We start from the raw sequence: 13,054 nt of genomic DNA on the forward strand, positions 1-13,054 counted from the left end.
TACACATATACATATACACCACATCTTTATCCATTCATCCATCAATGAACATTTGGGCTCTTTCCATACTTTGGCTCTTGTTGATAGTGCTGCTATAAACATGAGGGTGCACGTGTCCCTTCGAACAGCACATCTGTATTCCTTGGATAAATGCCTAGTAGTGGCAATTGCTGGGTCGTAGGGTAGTTCTATTTCTAGTTTTTTGAGGATTTACTTATTCTTCTATTGGGCTCTGTGTCATTAACTTGTAGGTATTTATTATGTATCATGGCTATTAACTCTGTTACAGTGATTGTAAACATATTCTTATCACTTCATTATTGTTTTTTTGGTTTGGGTTTTTTTTTTTTTAAGTAGGCTTCACGCTCAGTGCAGAGCCCAAAGCAGGGCTTGAACTCATGACCCTGAAATCAAGACCTGAGCTGAGATCAAGAGTCAGATGCTTAAACAACTGAGCCACCCAGGTGCCACTCATTATTGGTATTTTTAATTCCCTTATTATTGTTGTCATCTAACAAAAGCTTCCATCATCATACAAAGATGCCAATCTTTTTGGCCTCAAGATTCAATAGTAGGGATGGATATAAAAGCACTCATAACTACAGTAATTTTTAAAAACCAACAATATTTTCTTCTAGTACATTTAAAGTTTTATCCTTCCTTTCAATAATTATAAAGTTAAATCTAAACTGGGGGGAGACCTGGTCTAATTCATAGGCAAACCAGGACCCAGAACACCATTATTCTCCTTACTATAGCATTTAAGAGATTTGTTAAAATTATTTTCAAAGACATACATTAATTACTATTAAGCTATTTTAATAGCTTAAAATAGGTATTTACCTATAATAATTTTTAATGTTTATTTATTTTTGAGAGAGAAAGAGAGACAGAGACAGAGCACAAGTGGGGAAGGGGTCAAGAGAGAAGGAGACAGAGAATCTGAAGTAGCTCCAGGCTCTGAGCTGTCAGCACAGAGCCCGACGCAGGGCTGGAACCCACGAGCCATGAGATCATGACCTGAGCTAAAGTTGGACCTCAACCAACTGAGCCACCCAGGCGCCCCAACAACTTTCTGAATACACTGCTGAATTCCACTAAGTTTTAATTCTTTTTCACTATTAAAAGTAAATAGCTCTCTAATTTACTGGCTATTCTCTAATCTGGCTATTCTCAACAGAGCACATTGCCTTTTAGGACAAAAATTCTGTTATGCCATTAAAATCTTGAGATGGCAGTCTTTTTTAAATTGCCTAGGAAAAACTAAGCTGGAGAATAGAAACTTGTCAATTAAAGACTCTCCCCTATTTTTTTTTTCATAAAGCCTTGATACCTATTTCTTATCTACCAGAAAGCACTGTCACATGACAAAAATAAATGAACAGATAGAGATGAAAAAGGAATATTTTTTAAACATAAAATAACCCAGTAATGCAGATTGTGAAAGGTTTTCTTTATTGGCATGTATGATTTTACTCTTTCATTAAATGTACGTAATATAACTTTATTTTCTGCGGGTCAAACTATTCCTAATCCAAAAAGTACTACAACACTCAGATGTTCTTCTACATATACAAGTTTGACAACAATAACTCGATTACTGTAACTTTTTTAGAATCTGCTTTCTCCAAATTAATGACCCCTGGTTTGGAGACATGAACACTATACCAGTCATTCACGAATTTAACAAATAGCTATAGTGCTTTTTTGTGTAAATATTCTGAAGTAATATTGGCTTTCCTAAACTTAAGCAGATATTTCCAAGAATGTTTATTCTATAAGCACATTTGTAGGGACTGTTCTGAATATCTAAGAACGGTTTGCTAATTATGAATAGGTTCAGTGTATTCAAAATATTTTAACAGTTCAACACGAAGACAAAGCTTCATAATCTTTAATTATCCATATCAGGAACTCATTTCAGAGGCAATGCGGTAAGTTGTAAAAATGCAGGTTCAAATATTACAGAAAAATGATGTCTGTAATTTACTCTCAAGTGGGTCAGCAAAAACAACCCTAAGAGAAAGACAGAGAAAAAGAATTTGCTTGTGGGTGTATGTGTACTGACAGGGACGTAGAGGAAGGAGAGAGAGAAGCATGTTAACAATTGTGAATCTGGTTGATGTATATACAAGAGTTCACTGTAGTATTCTTGAAACTCTTCTGTAAATTTGACATTTTAACGAAAAATCTTAAGATTGACAGAGAAAAATTAGAAGGACATACAGCTTTTGGTCTTTCTCTGAGGACAAACCTGTCTTGGACAGAGTAGATAAGGTTATACCCCCCTTTTGAAACTTCAGCATGAAACACAATGATAAAAGGAGCTTTCCCAACCCATTTTCCACACTGTCACCCCCACTCTCAATGCACAACCAACCAGCTTTAAATTGTAAGAATTGCAACCTCTAGTTTGAAGCATAATACTCGTCCAGATAAAACATAATTACTTGTAAAACAGTTAAGCATTTACTTTCAAATAAAGATTGAAGAAAATTCTCCAACTCTAACAAAGGTTCTGAGTGAATTTAGAACCTAAATTCACAAAGAATGCTATGAATGTAGCTAAACAGCAAACGAACATCAAATTTACACCAGAGCTTTCTTTGCAATATTTTACTATTAAATGTTATTTCTTTTCCTACAAGCATTTCTATAGAATCTAGCTTGACCAAAATCCATATTATAACCACAGTATAGAATCTTATTTTTGTGGAATACATCTGGATTTCAGATTCATCAAGACATACTAAAGGGAAGCTAATTTTTAGGTCCCTTCCTTGTCAACAGCCAGCATCTCAAAACCCTAGGTCTACCAAAAGGAGACACATTCTTAACTACATATTGAGGCAAGCAGATGATGTAAGCGACTGAAGCAGGACAGGCAGGACTGGTGACAAACTAGCAAACTCATGGCACAACTACAAACCTGCTGCTTAGTTCCAGCTTATTGCTGCTGCTGGGAAGTGCAAGACCAGAATTAGCAGTCATTCCCATTTGGCAAAAGAAATCAGAAACTTGAATTTTCGGCAAAATTTTACTACAATGTATAAAGTTAGAAACATCTTCAAAATGTTTAAAACATCACAGGACCAATAAAACATCTCTGAACATTTCTGACCCAGAATCACCAGTTTATAACCGTTGCCCTAAAGCAGTAACTTAACTTTCAAAAATACAAGTTCTGGATCAGTGGTAGAAAAGAGCATGCATTACTGTCATTGCCTTTTTTTGCATCTTATTTCACAGATGACATATATATTATTTGAACTCACATCTAAATATTTAATTTTCCAAAACACAAACCCACAAAAACTAATCGCAAAAGAGTGAATTCTTCCAAAAAAATTTTACTGTTACTGGTAAATCTTTAAGCCTAATTGATACTATATATAGAAAATAAAATTATTCTTCAACTTACTTAGATCTAGAGAAAACATATAAGCAAAAAAATATTATACACATTATTTTTAAGCATCCTAAGCACAACAAAGTACCAAAGAAAGGCACTGTTAATGATTAATACATCCAGTTTTGGTTTGTTTTGGTTTTACTACAAATACTCACCTAAGAATGCACAAGCAAATTTTGCCTCCTGATGTGAGTCTGCAGAATCCAAATCTCTGTTTACTTTCAATGTCTGTCAGTACAAAGGTAAAGTGCTGTCCAACTTGATTCTGGGATACTCTAAAACACAGCAATATTATAAAACTTTAATGTGTCTTTTGCGTGAGAATTTTCTTAAAGAAAAACAAAACAAGAATATATTTACATGAGGCACTGGTTTCACCTTCCCAATCAGTTGGTTCTCAAATCTAAAACTAGGTTCTAAAACTAAAATGAGTGTGAAATGTGTAAACGAAATCATGAGCTGAATATCACAGTAAGCTGTAACATCTTACAGGCTGAGCAATTAAACATATACAGACTCACCCCTTAGTAGGGAATCATAAGGTATTTCACCGTAAGCTGGCACATGCCTGAAAGTACTTACAAAATATTTCATAAATCTGAAAATACTCTTACTGAGACCATGGAAGTGAGAACCAAGACACGATGACTGATTCTGCTCAACTCCTGCCTCTATTTTCATGATTTTATTTTAAAATTGCTTAGACAGCAAATCAGGTTGCTTTAGAATCCAATGGCAGCCCCTACCAACTCTGTTTAATTGCTTCTTCGGCTGACATTCTCACCCAGTAAAGTACCATAAAAATTACTACTGGCATTTTTTTTAGCATTCTCTTCTAGAGCTACCCATACACTGAGTAGATTTCCAAGCGCAAAACAAGAGTGCAATTTCTACAGAAAAAGCTTACTATGAAGAATTTAAGTGAACCGTGACCTGAGTGTCAGGCTATCACACATACTCTGTGTCACACTTCAGTGTAAGGTGCAATGTAAATTATTACACTGAATCTTTATCAGCATTTGAACTATAGAAATACATTTCCTGTTACTGGCTATAATCTTGCCCTTAGACAACCATAACTGAACATCTGCTTCCTTGTCCCAAGGTAAGATATCCATCGCACCGAAAATTTGGGTTTTGAAACAGCCACAGGAATTAGGTAAAAAGAAGTAAGTTACTTTACTACTATAGCCTGCCAATACTACAAATTGCTTTCAATTGTCAGGAAACCCTGTATTTCAAGTGCTGCACATTTACCAAACACACTTTGAAGTGGACGGTTTTGAAAACAATTTCACAAACTTCAAAAACAACCTCTAGTGCCTGCTGTGCCCTCTAGTGCTCAATGTTCACAATATACTTTCGAGAGCTTTTCTTCGTTTATTTTATCTTTGCTATTAGTTTGAAAATTGCAAGTTTAACAAGCACAATTTACTCTCCAGAAAGGAGGTAAAACAAGGGGTATCGATACTTATTAGTATCAATTAGCCCATCATTCACAAGGCATGATCTTAAATATTGTAAATTTCAGATTTTTACTCATCTTTACTTCAGCAAAATATTTTCTGAAAATAAATTTTCTTTTAAAACCCCCCATATCATACTGTTAAAAAAACTGATAATAGGGTGTGAAAATCACGTGAGAAACAAGTGACCTGTTTTTACACTCAAAGGCCCATATATTCTGTGAAATTCCAACTACACACAGGTAATACTCTATTCATTCAGTATTTGTTCAGTAAAATACAAACATAATGAGATTTTCAAAACTGCTGGGAGGGTTTCCCTGCAGCCTTCCATAATATTGCACTATTTCTATACAGCTATTCTTGGGAGACAACTAGTCATGGGTTTTACAATATCACACAGATGGTCTTTTCAATTAGGGTGAAGTGAGATAGAAACCAGGATATATACATCTCATTTTAAAAGACACAATTCTAAGGCTCTGATTAAGGACATAGTGATATTTTTTTTTCTGCAGGTGCTTACAATATGTACCTGAAGAACAAAAGGAAGAAATGGATCCTTAAGACTCCTAACTGGCCACAGTGGAGAAAACAAAAGATATAGTGATGTAAAAAGGCTACTTCTCTCCAAATATTATTTAATTTTTGTGTTGTTGTTAGAAGCGGTGAAGAGAAAGACATTTCTTTTTACTAAAAAACACATGTCATCATTTTAAAGTGCTCACTAAGATGAGTTGAAGTTACTTTGAATGATGGCTTATATACCCTTATACCGTACCTTTCAATGTCAAAGGGGAAACAGAACTTGGGCACACTCTGTAGTACTTCCTGCAAATGCAAATTAAAAAAAAAAAAGCTTTAGAATATTTTAAAAGATGCAGTTAAAACTTTTCTTGAGACATTTTCTAGGGAGGAAAAAAGTTTGTTTTTTTTTTTCCTTAGGAAAAATAGCACAGGTTCCTAGACTAAAATAATTGATTATTAAAAAGGAATTAAGTTGGTGCTTTGGCAGATTGCACTGACAATGCCACGGAAGCCCCAGGAGGGAAAGGCCTGGCCTGAAGGGTATTAACACCCTTCACATCCCCGCTGGGATTCCCTTCAACAAGGCCATATGGATTTTACAAGAAGCACCGCACCATATGGGTAAGCTACGTCTGCTGCTACTTGTACCACAGACTAGCCACAGGGACTTCTGACAGATCCTGGCTCAAAAATATAAATGTTGTTTCAATTAAAATGCAGGCAGAGAAAAGGGAATGAAGTTGGCAGCAGAATGAATTACTGAGAGGTAAAACAACGCTACATGTCCCATAGTAAAATGGTTAAAAAAAAAAAAAAAAGACATTCTATGGCTAAAGAAACACATGTATATGTTTCTCTCAGTAAATTCAACAAGAGTAACATCAAGTTTATCTCAAATAACATTCTTTAAAAAAATGCGTATCTAAAAATAAGCCTTTACATTTAAAACAACATACCTTCTATTCTATGTATTTTTGTTTATGAATTGTCTCATATGAAAATCAATGTTTTAACTGAGCACAGAAAATAACCTATTGATTTTGAAACCTGCAGTGATTTTATAGTCATTATAAAATAATTTTAAAAGCTTTTGGAAGTCATACTCGTTAACAATCATAATAAAATACAAATAATGGACGCTTGGCAAAAAACTGAGAAAGATCTGTTTTGTCATATATGAAAAACAACTAAAAATTAACTCTGATTCTAAACTTAAACTTTAGAATTGAAGATCACATCATATAAGTTCAAAGCCAGGTAACTTTACAAGACAAAGCAGAGATTGAGGAGAATGTTTCCTATCAAAAAGAAAAAAAGAGCAAATATCTTCAGGCAGTAGTCACCCCCATCAAAACTACCACCTCTTTACCAATAAAATTTGCGTCCAGAGAAAATATTAATATCTGAATATTTAAATCCTCTGCAGAAACATAATACTGAGTGTTTTAAAGTAGAATCTATTAAGTTCTTTTAACCTGTAGACTATAATGAGGTATTAATTAATAACATCACATTGCAAAATTCCAATGGCAATACCTATGGAAGCTTCAAGAGCCTTACGACGCTAAAGCAGAAAGAAAAGCATCATGTAAAAAAGCAACCTTCTACCTTTAGGGAAGGGTACCCTGGTTTGCTTATGAACACATACATACCTTTAAAAATATGAGCACAGACCCCATATTTAGAAAAAGCTGTTTGACTATTGAAAGCATTCTGTTACATGTAATTAAAAGAGCTGCTAAACTTTAAATAATTTAAATTACTAAAACTGAAAACAGTTCACTTGACCATTGCCAATCCTTGTCTTGCTACAAAAAGTGAAGCCATTTATCGTATTCACTACGCCTATGAACACTATTTTGATATCCCCCCTACAAAGTTCATATAATTTCTGTAACAATATAGATATTTCAAACTCACTGTCTACTTCTAAATACACCCAAAGTAGTAATATATTTCCCATCAATTTTTTAAGACTCAAATTAAGAAGAACGTTTCCCGGTTAGTTGCTCAATCTTTCACACCCTCCCCCTCCCTCCTTCTACACGCAACACACAGGCACACACTTCTGCAAAACAGCCTCAGCTCGCTTCCCAACTGGCAGAAGCATCCCTCAGGGGACAAGTCTTTAAACCTCCGCACTCTTTAAAATTCAACCAGCCAGCAGGTCTATAGACTAGTGTATAAACAGTATAGACAAAAAAATCCTCTCTCAGCTTATGTCAGTGACAAAGCAACTCAGCAGTTGACTGTTTCTCCCCTGACAGTATAAGCTGGGTTTACACAGATCAATAGCTGAAAGTCCTACCTAGCTCCCAGGGCTCGGTTTTCTTCCTTAATTACAGGTGCTATTCAAACTGAAGTTAAAAAAGAAAAGACAGAGAGACAGAGAGAGTGAGAGAGAGTTGAAGGGAGGAATAAGATACACGCAAATGGGTTTTTTTGGGGGGGATCCTTTCAGCAATAATGTTAATTGGAAATTATACTTTTATATGCATTGGAAGTGTTCATAAAGTCTGATATTTCCATCACAAGGTGATTTTGATATCAAACACACACGCACAGTTCTGAATTGGGATCCATAGATTATGTAAAAGATTTAAGATCATACTCTTCAAAAGTTTTGTTTCTCTGTTCTCTACAGGCTTTGTTTTCAGGCAATACCTGATTTCCTTGGCCAAGAAAAATTATTTGAGTTTTCCAGATCATCTTAAATCTCTCAAATATATTTTATTTTTATATAAAAAGAACACATTGACTAAAATGTTAAGTGTTAAAAATAGTAATAACAAAAAGAATGAAGTAGAATATACAATTATGAATAGCAAAATACAAAGGGCACAACACATATATATGCATATGCCCTAAAAACAACACATCTGCTGTCCTATAAATGACTGGAAATAAGGACTGATGAAAATTTATACATTGGGGTGGGTGTTTTTGGTACTGTATCCCACATTTGTATTAATAAGCTGTACAGTCAAATACAGGAGAAGAGAGTAAACTGCTAGTGTTAGAGGGGTTTATTAACTCTTTATCCCACAACACTACTGTTCAACATTACAAATTAATCAAATAAAAGGGGGAAAAGCATTTAAGAATCTACTTTTTGAAAAAACTAAAATATGTAGAGTCTACCTCCTGATGAAAGTTCAATAATTACAAATGTCTTGGAATTTCTCAGAGAAGAATCTAAGATGAAATGAGTCATGTCATTGTTGACATCACTAATTGTTTTTCTTCCTTCTCCACTACTTCTTCCCCTGCCTCCAAGGTTCTACACCTCCTCTCTTCCACACCAATAAGGTGTATCTGCCAAGGCAATTTCGTTTTCACCCAAGGTTCCAGTACAACTACCAAATCTCATCGTCTTGCAGTTTAGATATTTCTGACTCAGGGATTATATATTTAACTACTCTGCAGTACCAATTTCTGACACCTCAAATTCAGAATATGCAAAACTGAAGTAATTCTTTTAGTTGTAGTCCTTATCACCTAGAAGAGCAGCAACACCTACCCAGTTACCCAAACCAAAACATGGTGGTTGTCTAGACCCCTTCCCTTTCCCGATTGCCAAATAAAATCAGTCATTCTTCAAGTCCTCTTAATTGAATTTCATAACTATCTTCTTCCAGAGGTCCTCAATGGGAGGGCAGTAAGAATTAGAAGATAAGGTGTTAAGAATCAAACGGGAAGGTCCTTCAAAATACATTTGATCACCCACACTCTAGGGCCATAAGGGTCTTGACTCTTTAACTTAGTTTGAATACCATCCATAATTAAGAAATAAGACTAACTGTATCAATGTAGGGTGCTTAATATATAAGGAATAGTTATTCTTTCACTGCAAAAATGACAAGGTCGATTTGTTCAGGACAGGTTAATTCAACATCCTCTTTGAGGACCCAGGAATCTGCTGTCCTGCTTTGTTGTCCTGAGTTTGTTGGTTTTGTCCTCAGCTACCTCTACTCATGGTCACGAAATAAGCTGCCAGAGTTCAACACACCACATGAAGACACAGCAGTGTCCAGGGAAAGAAGCATTTCTTTCTGTTTTCTCTTCTTATCAGAGGAAACCTTTCCCAGAAGCCCCACAGGCTGACTTTCCCATTATATTTAATTAGCCAGAAGGTCAGAGCCGCTCCTAAACTAATCACTGGCAAGGGAAATGGTGGTCTATGCTTAGCTTAGCCTTGGAGTAGTTAGAAAAAATCAAAATTCAGACTTACTCATTTTCTGCTAACCACGAGGCATGTCATTTAATATAAAGAAGCTGGAGTATCATATTTTCTTTCTTAAGACTCCTTACAAAAATTTTAATCAAGTAATTAAATTTATAACAAAGCTCTCAGGAAAAATATAACACAATATTATATAAGAACAGTTTTCAAATATCCATAATTTTATTCATTTCAGTAACACTTTCAAAATCATTCTGTAGCAACAAGGGGGCTATTTGTCAATTCTAATTTTTCACCAAGGCCATAGAATTCTAAAAAGGTGATTACTTAATTTTGAATATTATTTCCCCAAATAAGTGAAAATTAATTAATACTATGAATTCAATCTGTGCTTTACATGGGGGGAAATCAGCTTTTTTTCTCAAAAGAAGCATGCACTAAGCTGTTCAGTCACAAGCAGGCTGCATAGAGCAGAACAGAGATTCCCACACTGTGCGCAGAGATGTCTCAGGGCCCCACCACAAACTCATGGGGGCACCACAAGATGCCTTACATTTTCAAGGGAAATACAGCTATACTAACAAGGTGGTCAAGCCAGATTGTGTTTTATTACAAGGTAAAATTATATTAACATGGTTAAGTTATACATATAGCCTCTTTAGACACCATCTTCTCATGTTTTTAAAGAAGTTTGTTTAAATTTAGAGAATGTATTTTAAACTTTAAGCCAAGGAATAACCATCAGAATAAATGAACCCACTGTGGAATTTTTCTCTTGGTATTTACTTTTATGTAGTATTTCAATCAGAAATAAATTTCTCTTTCATCATTCCTCCTTAAATTAGGGAAAGCACAGTATGTCTGTGAATTCTGACACTAAAATTACGTAGGCTGGGAACTCAGGTCAAGTTATTTTTCACTTTCAAAAATTAAAAATGAATTTTTATTGTTGGAAGATTTAAGTAACTGCCAAGGAGGAAATACATTTTGCTATAAACATAACTGTGCCATGGAAACACAATCAGTGTTGAAGGATGAAGAGACCTCTGTAGTCTGCAATCATGTTAGTTTTAACCCAATGCCAATGAAAAAGCCGAGATTCGAAGCAGGACAGAGAGATGTTATAAAAATATGTATATTTACAATGAGAAAGGTAGTTTTCCTGGCAAATAAAAAGTATAATATATTTCCCTCATTAATTTAAGAGAAGCATTTAAAAGCTGTGAAAGAAAACCATACATTTAGATATATGAAAATGGGTTTCCAAAGTTTCTTTGTCAAAAATACTACTAAAAATCGCCTTCAAATTTTTATCCCTAGGTTAACTCTACCTTTTAATCAAGGACTTGAATAACAATTATACACCACTAAGAATAAAACATTTAGGAAGACCCCCTTTCTTTTCTAATAACCATATAATGTCTCACCCCTTTCCGATAAATACCTCTTTGTTCATTCACCCCTATTTTAACTAGTAACATTTTCTAGACCAAAGGAAATAACATAAAATAGAACATTGCCTATAATATTTATCTGCATTTACAGATACTAAAGCCTTTAAAAGTGAATATCAAGCAGTCATTTAAATCAAGATAAGTAGAATTAAGAGGAGTAGGAAAGGACTTCAATCTTTAGGAAGAAACAAGTTTTATGTCAGTCAACCTATAAGCTACCATGACTTCAATCCACAGCTAGATGTTGTGTAGGGAAAGGAAATAAGATTCCTGAATTTCAGAACTAGGGAGACTTAAGATTAGATCATTACAAAACAGGCACATATAGGCACGCAGGCACGCACGTTAGATGGAAAATCACAGTCAAGGGCGCCATCCTGTAGAGTCCAGCAGTTAATATTCAAAGTCTGGCTCCACAAGATATTGGCTATGTGCTCCATTTACCTCATCTGGAAAATGGGCAGAAGTTATCTATCTTGTAGGACTGAGGATTTATTTGGGGATTTATAGGAGAATTCTGTGAGGATTAAACAGAAATCCACATAAATGATTAGACAATGACAGACATATAAAAACCTCCTAACAACTCTTAGCTCTTTTATTAATTAGTTACTTGTTTTAAGAACTCTTACACATCATATGAATTCCAACAAATATTTACTGAGTAACTGCAACATTAAGGTCCTGTGTTCAATGACCTGTGCCAAAACATTAGCATACTGAGACCTAAAATGATGACAAATATTATACTGAATAATTGATCTGCCTCCTTTGAAAAATTTTAATGTATTTAACATAGGTTCATGCGGATAGGTATATATATGTAGATATAGATTTGAATATATTCTACTATTTCTATACAACCAGCCACAATAAAAGCAGACTCTGTTAACCCTGCAAAGTCATACCATGTGCACATCTGATGATATTAACATGTTACAAGAGCCTACTTTGGGCTGCCACAGTGGTACTTGTTTTGAATTAAAACTATCTTCAGAGAATCATGCCAACAGACATTTTTCATTTAAGGAGGATTTACTAATAAAATTCCTGTTTCATGTACTTATTTATCAATCCACATAATAAAGATTAATTAACAATTCTAGGTAAGGAACTGACCAACTTGAGGAATAAAACTAGCTCCGGCTTTCTTCTACAACCTCAGATTAGGCCTTTCCCTGGCAAAGACACCGTGTTGTGTTTTTGTTTGTTTGTTTCTGGCAAAGATTTTGTTAAGGGTACCCTCAGAAAATATATCCTCTCTTTCCGTCACCGCCCTTTAATAGTGCTATCTCTCTTTGTTCTTCGTTAATCTTGATTGTATATTTTTCTTCAGTCCGGCAAGACTCTTGATTCATATTATTTCTGTGGTTCTTCATACCTAGGCCGTGTGCAGATAATCCTCCTGTCATGATGTTCATGACATCTTCTCTATTCACTGTGAGGGTCACACATTAGAGAACTGATTTTTATATTACAGAGGACAACCAGAAAAAGGATATATTCCAGAGCAGTAAATTTTAATTATCTTTTTTTCCTGGTCCTGCCTTAAACCTAGTCCAGAATTATGCCTGAACTGCTAATTTTCCCTAGACAGCGAATCTTGTGACACACCAGATGGGAATCTTGTCATTTGTCTGATTCTTTAAGAAAGAATAGAATCTTTAGTTTAAAGCCTATATCAGGGACTGTACACTTTGAGATGTTTGAAAAATATACCTCTAGATGGGCATTATATCCTGGGAGCAATGGTATATTTATTATTTCTTTTTCCCTTGAAAGCCCATAGAGTCTGTAAAATCACCTAGCAGAAATGTGAATCATGGTATATTTTAAAAATTTGGAAAAATCATAATTAATTGTCTATTTAGCTATTTGGAGGCTTTGTTTGGAAGAATTAAATTATAGTTACACAATTATAAAATATAAACTGTTCTATGAAGACCATTTACTTAAAAGGGTATAGTCTAAGCAGTACTCACATACTGGCAAACTCCATGTGAATTTATTT

General features: G+C 34.7%; 1 protein-coding gene across 4 annotated transcripts in view; it reads right to left on the reverse strand.

Annotated features, from left to right (window-relative positions):
* DENND1B (DENN domain containing 1B) overlaps window positions 1-13,054 on the reverse strand; it is a 253,965-nt gene that overhangs the window by 148,137 nt on the left and 92,774 nt on the right. For 3 of the 4 annotated variants that reach the window (XM_042976469.1, XM_042976470.1, XM_042976468.1), the window contains exons 4-5: window positions 5,660-5,709; window positions 3,568-3,687 (exon numbers count right to left, since the gene is read on the reverse strand). The exons of the other annotated variant lie outside the window; for it this stretch is intronic. In XM_042976469.1, coding sequence (XP_042832403.1) covers window positions 3,568-3,687; window positions 5,660-5,709 — 170 coding nt within the window. The remainder of the gene's footprint in view (window positions 1-3,567; window positions 3,688-5,659; window positions 5,710-13,054) is intronic. 4 annotated transcript variants of the gene reach the window in all.

The sequence above is a fragment of the Panthera tigris genome, chromosome F3 (assembly GCF_018350195.1).
Source record: "Panthera tigris isolate Pti1 chromosome F3, P.tigris_Pti1_mat1.1, whole genome shotgun sequence".
Taxonomy (NCBI): Eukaryota; Metazoa; Chordata; class Mammalia; order Carnivora; family Felidae; genus Panthera; species Panthera tigris.